This window comes from Amaranthus tricolor, chromosome 15 (genome assembly GCF_026212465.1).
Source record: "Amaranthus tricolor cultivar Red isolate AtriRed21 chromosome 15, ASM2621246v1, whole genome shotgun sequence".
NCBI classification, from domain to species: domain Eukaryota; kingdom Viridiplantae; phylum Streptophyta; class Magnoliopsida; order Caryophyllales; family Amaranthaceae; genus Amaranthus; species Amaranthus tricolor.
Window position 1 is genome coordinate 8,788,066 of NC_080061.1, and position 13,346 is coordinate 8,801,411.

At 31.9% G+C, this 13,346-nt stretch overlaps 2 protein-coding genes across 2 annotated transcripts; both read right to left on the reverse strand.

Moving 5' to 3' along the window:
- Nucleotides 1–2,158: 2,158 nt before the first annotated feature.
- LOC130800993 (uncharacterized) lies at nt 2,159–2,965 on the reverse strand. Its single transcript, XM_057664739.1, has 2 exons — nt 2,549–2,965; nt 2,159–2,503 (listed from the first exon to the last, which is right to left on the reverse strand). The coding sequence occupies exons 1-2, from the start codon at nt 2,963–2,965 to the stop codon at nt 2,159–2,161; spliced, it is 762 nt and encodes a 253-aa protein (XP_057520722.1).
- Nucleotides 2,966–10,593: 7,628 nt separating this feature from the next.
- Nucleotides 10,594–11,648, reverse strand: LOC130800994 (uncharacterized mitochondrial protein AtMg00810-like). The gene is made up of 2 exons (XM_057664740.1): nt 11,604–11,648; nt 10,594–11,502 (listed from the first exon to the last, which is right to left on the reverse strand). Exons 1-2 carry the CDS (start codon nt 11,646–11,648, stop codon nt 10,594–10,596), a joined length of 954 nt encoding a protein of 317 aa, XP_057520723.1.
- Between the last annotated feature and the right edge of the window lie 1,698 nt (nt 11,649–13,346).

Sequence of the window (13,346 nt, forward strand, 5' to 3'; positions counted from 1 at the left end):
ACCAAGTCGGGCAGCATTATCTAGGTTATGCAAATCACCCCTAATATTACCATAGCAGTGACATCTTAAATACAAACTAACTCTAGAACGTCCTTCTTTTTATTTTTAAGAAGCACGTGTAAATGGAAAACCAATTCCTATTGCTATCTCATCGGCACAACTATGTAATTCATCTACGGAATCAAATTCCCTATCCGTAACAAATCTACCAGAGTAATCTACATTGTCCCCTAAGTTTTCAAAGTCCTGCAAATTTAAAATATGAAATAAACCATAGATTAGGTAAATAAAACATTATACAAATAAACATTAATAATGAAAATATTCAATAGTAAATAAAAAAAATTTACTTTAATAATTAAAATTTCAACTAAATTAAATATATCTAAAAGAAAATAATTCTAATAATAATAAAATAAAAAATAACATTAAATAATAAGAAAATAATAATAATAATAATATAAATTATTTAAAGTAAAAAATAAAATGATTTTAAAAATTTAATTAATAATAATATAAACCATAAAATAATTTAAATAATAATAATATAAATTACAAAATAAATAAAAAATTATTTAAATAATTTAAATAATAATAATATAAATTACAAAATAAAATAATTTACTACAACGTATATTAAATAATAATAATATAAACTATAAAATAATTTACATAATAATAATAATATAAATTACAAAATAAATAAAAAATTATTCAAAAAATTTAAATAATAATAATATAAATTATAAAGTAAAATAATTTATACAACGTATATTAAATAATAAGAAAATAAAAAATAATTTAAATTAAAAAGAGAAATAAAAAAAAATTACAGTCGTGTGCGACTGAACCGCTGTCCAGTCGCAGGTTTTGTGCGACCCAGCCATGTTCCAGTCGCTCTTTTTTTGAGACTTTAATTTTTTTTTTTTATAAAAAAAACACACATTCAAATCGATTTAAGTACGTACCGAATCGGATTCATAGGCGCTTTCGTTAACCATTGTAAATCAATTCCAACTTTTAGCTTGTTTAAACTCAAAGAGGGTTTTTAGATAGATTTTAGAGAGATATTACCGTGTTGAAATTCGTATATTATGCAGGGGCGCTACTGGAAATTTAATATATATAGGGTCGCGAAAAAAATGTTCGGGATTACGTTTAAAATTTTGATATAATGTTTTTAAAGTGATAAAAGCGTTATTAAGTGAGATTGAAGTGTTTTAAACAAATTTTAAGTCCAGGGGCATTTTCGTAATTTCATTATGATAGGGGTGGCAATAAAATGAAAAGGGTGGTTACATGTAATAATGCCCTATTTCTATTTCTATTTTTATTTTTCTACTTTTACTTTTAAGATGTAATTTCTCTGTCCGGATAGATTTTGAGCAAATAAAAAGTAAGAGATTTTTAAGTAAAAAAGTAGATATTGATAATAAATAAAGAGAAAAAAATATATGGATAGTATTTAAAGAGAGTTAAAATATATGGATAAGAATTGAGATTAAAAAGTGATCGGTCATTGTCCAAAAATAAAAACGATGAAAGATAAGTTAGAACAAACCACAATGGCAATTGTTGCAAAATGAGTGGGATAGAGAGCATTTGTTGATATTTGGCCTTTTTTTATTTACTATTTGGTTGATTTTTGACATTTAATTTTATAGTTAATCAAACAGTCAAGAAAAGCAATTGATAAATGACTTTTCAGATGATTTTTTAAGCCAAAATAAAAAAGCTAGTCTTTTTAAAATTTTTTATTGGTTTTTGACTTTAAATTTTCTATAATAAATAGCCAATAGCTAATAAATAATTTTTTCCAAACATCCTCATAACAGCTAACTTAAACAACTGACTTATCAATTAACACTTCCAACTAGCCGAATCAACCAACAACTCAGCCAATTCCTTATTTTCTTTTTTTAGATAAATAGAGACTACTTTTTCATTTCACTCAAAATAATTGATTGGATGAAAGAAAGGTAATTTTTCATCCATATCATACAACATCCAAACTCCAGAAACCTGCGAGCAAGCATATGTGCTGCTTTGTTACAAATTCTAGATACAAAAGAGAATGAACAAGATATAAAATCATTAGTAAGACATCTACAACGACTAATAATAACCCCAAACTCAGAAATATCAGTTTTAGAATTTATCACAGCTTGAACAACTCTTTGCGCGTCAAGCTTAAAACATACACACTTACTCCATTATCAATAGCCCATCTCATTGCAAGTTCCAAAGCTTTTGCTTCCAAAATGCTTGAATCTCCACCTCCAATGTGAACATCTAATATTGTGGCTTGCACTTTATCCAAATGATTTCTAAGAATACCAACCCAACCAAACATATTAATTCCTTTAAAGCTTGTTGCATCTACTTTAAACTTCAACTTGTTTGGATTTAGAGCATTCCAAGAATTAGCTTTCACAATACTAGACTTTTTTGATGTGTCACATTTATCATTAATAAACCACCAGTCTTGAACATAAGCTTGCACCTGTGAAAAAAGAAACTAAACATCCACTAAAGTATCATTCTAAACTCTATCATTTCTAGCACCCGAAAGGCGCCAAGCAAAATAAATAAATAAAGCGGCTTTTCTACTGTCACAAGGATATAATATAGCGCGTATCCAATCTCGAAAAGAACTAGCATTAAAGCAGTCCATTGGTAAAACAAGATTTGTGTGAGCCCAAGCCTCTTTAGCAAACACACAATCTCCAACTACATGAAGAATATCATCTACATGAAGAATATCATCTACTTCATTTGAACAAAGCTCACAACAGTCAGTACCCAAATTAATTCTTCTCTTAATTGCATTCTTTGTAGGAATCACACCCCTACTATCCCTCCAAGCAAAATCACGAACCACCCCTGAAACTTCTAATTCCCAAATTCTTTTCCAAATATAATCATTAATAAATTTGCTTCTCCATTCATCATTCCTTGATTCCATAGCTACCCAATACCCCGATTTGACCGTATATAATCCATCAATAGTGAAACCCCAAATAAGTTAATCATCAACTAAATTATTCTCCAAAGGAATAGTAATGATTAAATCCCTATCTTCCTCGTTGAAATATTGCCCTAATAACTCTAAGCTCCACCTTTTCCTTCCATCCTCTATAATCAAATCGTTAAATCTAAGATCATTAAGCCCCTCCACAGTCGGTGAATGAACCTTCATATCGCTTCTCTTTGAAATCCATTTATCACTCCATACTTTAATTTCTCTTCCTGACCCTATTCTCCATCTCATTCCTTTTTCTAAAACACTCCTAGCTTTTAATGTACCTCTCCACACAAAGCTAGCATTGCTACTAGTACCCACCTCCCAACAGGATAGATTTGCCAAATATTTAGCTTTAAATACTCTAGTCATAAGAGAATTAGGAGAAGACAGCATACGCCAACCCTGCTTAGCCACGAGAGCAAGATTGAATTCATGTAACAAACGAAATCCCATTCCACCAAATTTTTTGGGATACAAAGTTTCTCCCTTGAAATCCATTTTAGCCCTTTATCCCCAAACGATGTCCACCAAAAAGCATTCATCATCCTCTAAATCTCCTCGTATAGGCTTTTAGGAAGTAAAAAAACACTCATTGCATAGGTTTGCATTGATTGAACAACCGATTTCCATAAAATTTCCTTACCAGACCTCGATAATAATTTAGTCTTCCATCCTTGAATCTTACTCCAGACCCGTTCTCTCAAATATGCAAAAACTTCCTTTTTCTTTCTCCCCACAAAAGAAGGTAAGCCCAAGTATTTACTATCACTTTCCTTTTCTCGAACTTCTAAAATATCCTTAATCTCTTGCCTAATATTCTCACTCACTCTAGGGCTGAAAGAGATTGATGATTTATCAAAATTTATCACTTGCCTAGAAGCATTAGAGTAGGATACTAGAAGATCCTTGAGCTTCTGAGCCTTTGACCCCCTAGCATTACAGAACATCAAGCTATCGTCAGCAAAGAGTAAACATGAAATACTAGGAGCACTTCCAATGACTTCAATACCATTCAAATCGCCTATCCTCTTGCTTTTTCTTAATAGAGTAGTTAACCCTTCCGCACATATAATGAATAAATAAGGAGATAGTGGATCTCCTTGTTTCAAACCCCTTTTAGGAACAATCAGACCTACTAAATTACCATTTACGCAAACATTAAAACTAACAGTTGTCACACACCTCATGACTAAATTTATCCAATGCATAGGAAAGCCCATTCTTCTCATAACCCCTTCCAAAAAATCCCACTCCACTCGATCATAAGCCTTACTTATATCAAGTTTTACCGTCATAGTCCCATTATTTTCACTCTTATTCTTCCTCAAGCAATGTAAAGTTTCATAAGCAACAAGAATATTATTCGTAATTAGTCTCCTAGAAATGAAAGAACTTTGTTGTTTAGAAATTAGAGAGGACAATAAAGGCTTAATTCTATTAGCGAGACACTTAAACATGATTTTGTACACCATATTTGTAGCAGGAGCGGCACTCTCGATACATAATTAACATTAATAATTATACTTAAGATAAATAATGCGGAAGAGTAAAACGTCGAACTGCTAAAAACCATTTAAACTAAAACCGTTCAAAACATAAGTTAAAAAAATATCTTACAACTGAGAAAATATAAAATAAGGTTTGCTTAAATACGATAAAAAAAAAACATAAGTACAATATAGTCATCAAAGTCATCAAGTAAAATCAATGCAGCTAAGTCCTCGATAGAATAAATTAAAGTTGCGGCCTGGATCGAAACCTGAGCTAAATTTTCCTGCAAAATACTGTCATCCATAATACGGATGACAGCCGATTAAATCGGTCAGCGATAAAGCCGAGTACAATTTTCTCAACAAGCTTATGATGCGATAGTTAAATCATGCTTACAAAATAATCATCAAGTACAATATAGAAGGTTATTACTCATTATTGACCTTTACTAAGCCATTAAGTTACATTATCAATACTTGCAGAAGTTCATTACTGCTACTAAATACTTGGTAACCTTAATGCTTATTTAATCAAATTCAATTAAGCCTCATAACTTTACCATCATAGCACATCACAAGATCACAACAATAATGACAACTGATATATGTAAGGGTCTGGTTAGGTGAGGACCGTATTCCTAAACCCTAACTATGGTGGGAGTCGTCACTCCTCTCAATACTGTTATGCTCGAGACTTCACAGGATGGGTTTTTCTCGGACCCCCTGTCTGACACCGCATTTTACGTGCCGACTAACACGGACGCCGGGATTTTACATGCCGGTCCATGGTTCGACGTTACCTTACTATCAGAGTCATACAATCAATATCATGCAATATCAAACAAGACTCTAAACCAAAATAGTTTACATTCTTATAAGTCAAAAGTTTCACTAGTTAAAATTTAGACAATTTTACCCTTTTAATAGAAACAAATTACTAGTATCTAATAAATTAAAATTAATTAAATAACAAATTTTCGTAGCTATACTAAGATTCTTGAGGCTAAACTAAGTCATTATTATGTAATAAATAATCATAAAAGTCAAGGGTAATATTTCTAAGTACTTAATAACGTATTTTATCAAATAACCAGTAAAATAGTAAAACGGATCTATCATAACTATAAAAAAACCATAATCCGACAAGTTATTAAGGGTCCAAAATCCAAATGAAATGAGTTTTCAAGAAAAACAACGCTAAGCACTTTAACAAATTTTTTTGACTATTTTACCGATAAACCGATTAATAATTCTTTATAATTACTTGAGTCCAAAATAAAAAAAAAATTATCAAAACACCAATATGATATGGAATCATTTTAAAGACATAAGTTTATTTAACTAGTAAAATTCATGTATATGTATATTATCATATTAATTAAAAATTTCCATATATATTACTTTTTTTTTCGAGTGTCCCAAAAGTATTATTGTTTTGATGAAAATATTACTAAACTGGATATGACTTTAATATTACCATGTAAGGTTTAAATGATTAAAATAAAATCATGTTGATCATGCTTTTATATTATCGAGTAACCATAAATAAATATCACATAACGAGAGAGTTAAGAAAATGTGTACCATTTTCCTCCGAAGGTGGTGCTAAACCAAGTAAGAGAATAATAATAAGAAAATAAGAACTTAAAGAAATAAGCTCCAAAAGAGAAAGTCTTCAAGGTTCCAAGCTTCAAAGAAGTAGATCTTCAATTACCCAAAAGAAAATGATATCCAAGCTCCAAAAGATAATACTTGACTTTTTAAAAGTTGATGATTATTGGCTTAAGAAGTGATAAGATCAAGCTCCATCTTCATTTGATTCTTCAACAAATAAAAAGGGTATAAAGTTAGTAAGATGTTAATGAAGTGAAGATATAAGAAAGAATGGTAGAAAGATTTGATGATGGGGGTGCAAGTGATCTCATGGCTAAGGAGGGGTATTTATAATGGAATTTGGGCAACTTTTTAGTTTATAAGATTGTATGAAAAAGAAGGTTAACTTGTGTAAGTGATTTAGAGTGTGTATATTATGAATGGTATCCTGTGTGACTTGAGTGCACAATTAAAGTGTGTATTCATATGTGTGACTCTTGAGTTGTGGAATAAAAAAGGGTGTAATTATGTGGAAGAGTATTCAGGAAAATTATTGGTGTTAATGAAGGTTAATGAAGAAGTAGAAAGGACTTGGTTTATGATTGCTCGATCATAATTCTGGCAGAGGAAACAGAATGGTCGCTCGACCTACCCGCTCGACCGAGCGAGCCTTATTGGTTGGTCGAGCGGTCAGACAGAATGCATCCAGAAGGTATTTGCTGCTCGCTCGATCGAGCGAGCTCTTTGTTCCAGTCGAGCGGTTTCTCTGATGTGCATGGAATGCTGTTTTCGACCTTTCAAGTTCTTGGAGTTATTTCATATTATTCATTACTCTATATTAACTCTGTATTCAAGTGAGCTATTGATATGCATGTACCTAATACTATATATAGAGCTCTCATACTCACTCAAAAAGACATCAAACACAACCCCTAAGCCAAACACATAACCTTTTGTTTTTATCTCTTACACAATTGTAATACTTCCTTTGTAAGTGTTGTTTATACTCTTTTGATATAATATAAACAGAAACTACACACCACAGAGGACGTAGCCATCATTGGGTGAACCTCCTTAAATCTTTGTGTCTCTTTTGCTTAGTTTACATTATCAAACATTGTTTTGTTCATTGTTGTTTGTATCGTTCTTAACATCGTAACGATTTTGGCAAACATTTCAGTGTAAGTGAATGTGTAAGAGTTGGAGTGTGTAAGTGGATGTGTAAAAGTTTGGAGTGTAGAAGAAGGTTAACTTGTGTAAGGAAATGGTGATAGCTTGTGTAAGTGATGAACATTATGGATTGATGTAGAAAGGATTTTGGTTTATCAAATTTTTGTTTTAGTTTATACTAGTGAAATGTTTTAGATTAATGAGAAAGTATGATTAAGGTTTGATTATGAAAATATGATACTTTACTTAGAAAATTTTGGTTAAAACTATACTTAAAGTTAATAAGAAAAATATAGTTAATTTTTAGGTATAAAATAATTAAATCAAAGTTGTAAGGTTAAAAGGATAAGTAGTAAAGTTAGTTTAAGGAAACGAAATTAAAATGTAACGTTTTAATAAAACCGTAAATATAATATTAAAATTTTACTTTTGATAGTATAAAATAATAAAATGATATTTTAGTGCTTATAAAGAAATTACAAAATCGGAATAAGGTTTAGGAATTAAAGGTGATTTGAATTAGATAACCAAAGGATTAAGAATTCGAAAAAATAATAATCGGAAGATTAAGATTAAGAAATTTGAGCCTGTTACAATATTACATAAACGTATGGGTCTCAAATCAATCATACACTCTGGATTTGTGCATTTTAGAAAATCCTTATTTGCTAAACAGCCACAAAATCTATCACATGAATGACCTCATTCATATGTTTTCTTTTTCAACGGGACAAGGACTTAATTGCCCAAATAAGTTTATAAACAAAAATATTACTCCACTCAGTTTTACATCCTGTTATTTTTAGTTATTTTATCACAATTTTTGAAGTAATTTTTGAATCTCATTATCTCTAACTAAGTTTATAAGGTCCATATTTATTATTTTAGATTGTTTTATATCTTTCGTTTCCTTTTGCTTATTCATTTATATGTTGTACGTATTCCAAAGCAAAATTTAAACCTCAATATCTCTAAACTCGCTTCATAAAAATTATAAAAATTCAGAGTAATAACAAGGAAAATTATTTAAAAAAATTCAACATTTACTCATTTAATCTTCACTATGATTTAAGTTAAAATAATTCATGCTATTGGAGTGACCTTCTCAAAAAATCCGAAAATACTCCATTATATTAATAAAAAAATATATTTTAGTTTATTTTTAGAAGAATGTCCCAATAGTATGGATTCTTTTGAGTTAACCAATAATTTGGATTATTTTGAGCAGATAGGTCATGGTTGAGATAATTTTTAATAACTTTCCAAAAAATTATGCATTAAATCAATCTTCACTTAAATATTTTTTTTCTTTAATATATTTTTTAAAACCATTATTTAAATTTTTATTTTCTAAAGTAGAAAATTCTAAGTGGGAAAATAAAAGAAAACGAAGAGTAGTAATTTTGTTGTGTCTTTTCCTACTTCTTAATCGACACCACTCTTTTCGTTGTGCCACCACCTTTTTAATGAAATTACAAAAATACATTTAATTTATTTTTTATTATTAATTGAAAAAAGAACAAAATTTTAAAAAATAGGAAAATAGACATAGTCGCACGTTTTGTAAGACTCAACCTAGGCCAAGTCGACTGGGTATTAGTTTTTAATTTTAGCTCGGTAGAAGATTTTTTTCCAAAGAAAAGGAGCAAAAAAGAAGAAAAGTGTTCATAATGCAAAATTTTTGTGCTTAATTTTGATTCATATTCACTCTTTGGGCCATAAATTTTGATAGAAATCACATTAATGCAAGGTTTGCGACATTAGAAAATAGACTTCAAGAACCTTCCCACGATATATTGTAAGTACAATTCTAACAACCGAGCGAGAAATGACGACCATTTAACGTTTGCTTCTAAAAACTGAAATTTGATACATGTTCACTCTTTTGACCATAAATTTTGATAATCATAATAATTCAAGGATTGCAGCATTGGAACCTAGATTTCAAGAGCTTTCCAACGATATAGCTCAATACTGACAAATAAGAAAGAAATGACGTCTGTGTTAAAGTTTTCTTGATTTTTAGTACACGGGTAAATGGACCAAGATAGAGGTCCGGTCGCACTTTTTGTATGATTAGGTCCATTTACCCGTATACTAAAAAATGAATCAAACTTTAACTGGTCTTCATTTCTTCTTGATTGTCAGAATTGGACATATAATATATCATTAGAAATTAAAGCTCTTGAAGTCTAGTTTACCGCAAACCTTGAATTAATGTGAGTTTCCTATCAAAAGTTATCGCTAAAAGAGTGAACATATATAAAATTTTAGTTTTTAGAATTAAACTTTAAATGGTCGTTATTTCTCGCTCAGTTGTCAGAATTAGGTACATAATATATCATTGGAAATCTCTTGAAGTCTAGTTTTTAATGCCGCAAACAATGTATTAATGTAATTTTCCTATCAAAAGTTATGTCAGAAGAGTGATTATTTATCAAATTTTAGTTTTTAGTTAGTTAATTGATATAAATTAACCTATGTTTTTATTTTCTTTTTTTATTAATATTCTTGATTTATTTACAATAATATAATTTAGTTTTTAGTTAATCAATTAATATTAATTAGTTTTAGTTTTTAGTTAATTAATAATAATAATTTAGTTAATTAATAATAATTTTTGTTTAATTATTTTTATATGCATAAAATGATTTTAGTTTTATTAATAATAATATTAACATTAGTTGCGAAATAATTTAATTAGTATTTAATTGGGTGATCAAATTCATCACCATATTGTTTCGATGTTCAATTATAGAGCATGTTCTAGAGACAAGTTAGAGAGATAGAGTTATGAAATATTAAAGGCAATATCGAAAATTCAACATATATTAATAGCGATACAATGAAAAGGATGACAACATTTAGCAAAACCCTTTATTTTTTGGCCATTTTAGTTAACTACAAGTTTATTTTTTCTCTCTTCAATTCATTCACATAAATCTTCCATCTCCTTATTTTTACCATGTCCTCTGAATACAAAGTAGTAAATAAACTTTGTATATGTATAGTCAAAACATGATTGAATAGTGTTTTATTTGTAAGAATGACTCGGGTTGCCTTTCTCATTAGGATTAATGTTAATATATACAAGATTACAACTATACTTTAGGAAACTAAATATTTTCCTAATATTCTACACAATCACAAAGATTATACAAAATATGCAAGAAATCGAAAGATATTATTCTAAGATATTCTAATATTCTAATACACCCCCGCAGTCGAATCGGAAGGTTTAGAGACGCTGAGACTGGAACGAAAATCATCAAATAATACTTGAGGAAGGCCTTTGGTGAAAATGTCAGCAATCTGTCAACGAGATGGAACATGAAGTACCCAAACATCACCACGTTTAACTTTTTCACGAACAAAGTGAATGTCGATCTCAATATGCTTAGTGCGCTGATGATGGACTGGATTACCAGCTAAATAGACGGCACTAACATTGTCGCAATAGACAAGGGTAGCTGTGGTAATAGGACAGTGCAGCTCAAGAAGTAAATTGCGAATCCAGTAAGTTTCAGAAACAACATTAGCAACACCACGATATTCAGCTTCAGCACTAGACTTGGAAATAGTAGGTTGTCGTTTAGCGAACCGGAAAATTAAATTATCACCCAGAAAAACACAGTAACCAGAAGTGGAGCGGCGAGTGTTAGGACAACCACCCCAATCAGCATCGGTATAGGACAAAAGAGTCGAAATATTAGAACGATATAAATGCAGACCATAGTGAAGAATACCCTTGACATAGCGAAGAATGCGGTGAATAGCAGCCATATGTTCAATGCGAGGATCATGCATATAAAGGAAAACTTGCTGAACAGCATATGAAATATCTGGGCGGGTGAAAGTAAGATACTGCAAAGCACCAGCTAGGCTACGATACAAGGTAGGATCATCACAAGAAGAACCAGCATTAGCACAAAGTTTGCCGGAGGTAGCAACAGGATTACATTGAGACATGCCAGCTTTTTCAAGAATTTCAGAGGCATACCGTTGTTGAGAAAGAAAGAGGCCCGTAGAAGTACGATTAACAGCAATACCCAAGAAATAATTAAGAGGACCCAAAACCTTCATGGCAAACTCAGAGCTAAGTTTGGACATAAGGGACTCACGGAGTGAATCAGAAGAAGTTGTAAGAATAATATCGTCCACATATAATAGCAGATAAGCAATATCAGAGCCATGACAATAAACAAAAAGGGAATTATCAGAATGCTGTTAGAAAATCCAATAGTAGTCGCAAAAGTGGCAAACCGGTGGTACCAAGCACGAGGAGCCTGTTTGAGACCATAAAGAGACTTACGAAGAAGACAAACATGATCAGGACGAGTAGGATCACGAAAAGCCAGAGACTGATGCATTTAAACAGTCTCAGTCAAGTGACCATGTAAAAAAGCATTCTTAACATCAAGCTGATGAATAGACCATGACCTGGAAAGAGCAATACTTAAAACAATGCGAATAGAAGCAGGTTTCACAACCGGACTAAAAGTCTTATCCAATCAATGCCTTCCCTTTGAGATTTACCATCACCAACAAGACGCACTTTATAGCGCTCAAAAGAGCCATCGAACTTGGTCTTGACACGAAACACCCACAAAGACTAAATTATATTAGCATTAGGAGGACGCGGTACCAAATCCCAAGTATGATTCTCAATTAAGGCATCAAATTCCTCTTTCATAGCTAACTTCCGGTTCGGGTCACGAAGGGCATGAATGGAAGATTTAGGTAAAGGTGAAAAAGAAACAGATAAAGCTTAGGAGTAGTATTTGGGATTGGGTTTGAAAATACCATGTTTATTTCGCGTAGCTATACCGGTTGGTGACGATGAAGAGTTGGAAGATGAAGAAGAAGGAGGGTGGATGATTGGACTGCGTGAGGCAGGCCCAATAGAGAAGGGGGAGGAAGGAAGGGGCTGCGTGAGGCAGGCCCAGTTGAGGGTGGGGAGGAGGGAGAGTACTGGATTGGGGCTAGGCTGGTTGGGGCTGGACTGATTAGGGCTGGGCTGATTGGGGTAGGCCCAGTAGGAGAGGGAGAGAGAAGAGGGGACTGGATTGGGACTGGGCTGCGTGAGGCAGGCCCAGTAGGGGAGGGGGAAGAGGGAGAGTGAGGGATGGTAGTTGGGCCGAACAGGAAGATAGGGCCAGCAGTGGAAGGAGGTTGGCAGAGGGAGGGGGAAGCAGGTGTTGGGCTTAAAGATGGATTAGGCTCAGAAGGTGGTGTATGGGCTGTTTTGAGCAATTGAAGAGGAATATTATCATCTAAGAATTGGTAGTTTGGGGGAGATGAGGAAGGTGATTGAGAAAAAGGAAAGGTGGCCTCATCAAAGAGAACATGCCGAGATATAATGATTTTACGGGATGAGAGATCATAGCACTTGTAACCCCTATGAGAAGAGGGATATCCTAAAAAAAACACATGGAGCGGAGCGTGGTTGGAGTTTGTGGATAGTAGTAGAGGGAAAAAGAGGAAAACATAAACATCCAAAAACCCGTAAATGAGTATATGTAGGAGACTTACGATATAGAACATGAGTGGGAGTGAGATTACCATGAAGTTTAAACGGAAGGATATTGAGGAGATAGGTGGCCGTGTTTAAGGAGAAGGAAAGGGAGAGTCGAGATCAAAAACCGAAGCTTCTGATACCATGTAAGAATGACTCGGGTTGCCTTTCTCATTAGGATTAATGTTAATATGTACAAGATTACAACTATACTTTAGGAAACTAAATATTTTCCTAATATTCTACACAATCACAAAGATTATACAAAAAATGCACGAAATCAAAAGATATTATTCTAAGATATTCTAATATTCTAATATGTAAGAATGACTCGGGTTGCCTTTCTCATTAGGATTAATGTTAATATATACAAAATTACAACTATACTTTAGGAAACTAAATATTTTCCTAATATTCTACACAATCACAAAGATTATACAAAACATGCACGAAATCGAAAGATATTATTCTAAGATATTCTAATATTCTAATATGTAAGAATGACTCGGGTTGCCTTTCTCATTAGGATTAATATTAATATATACAAGATTAC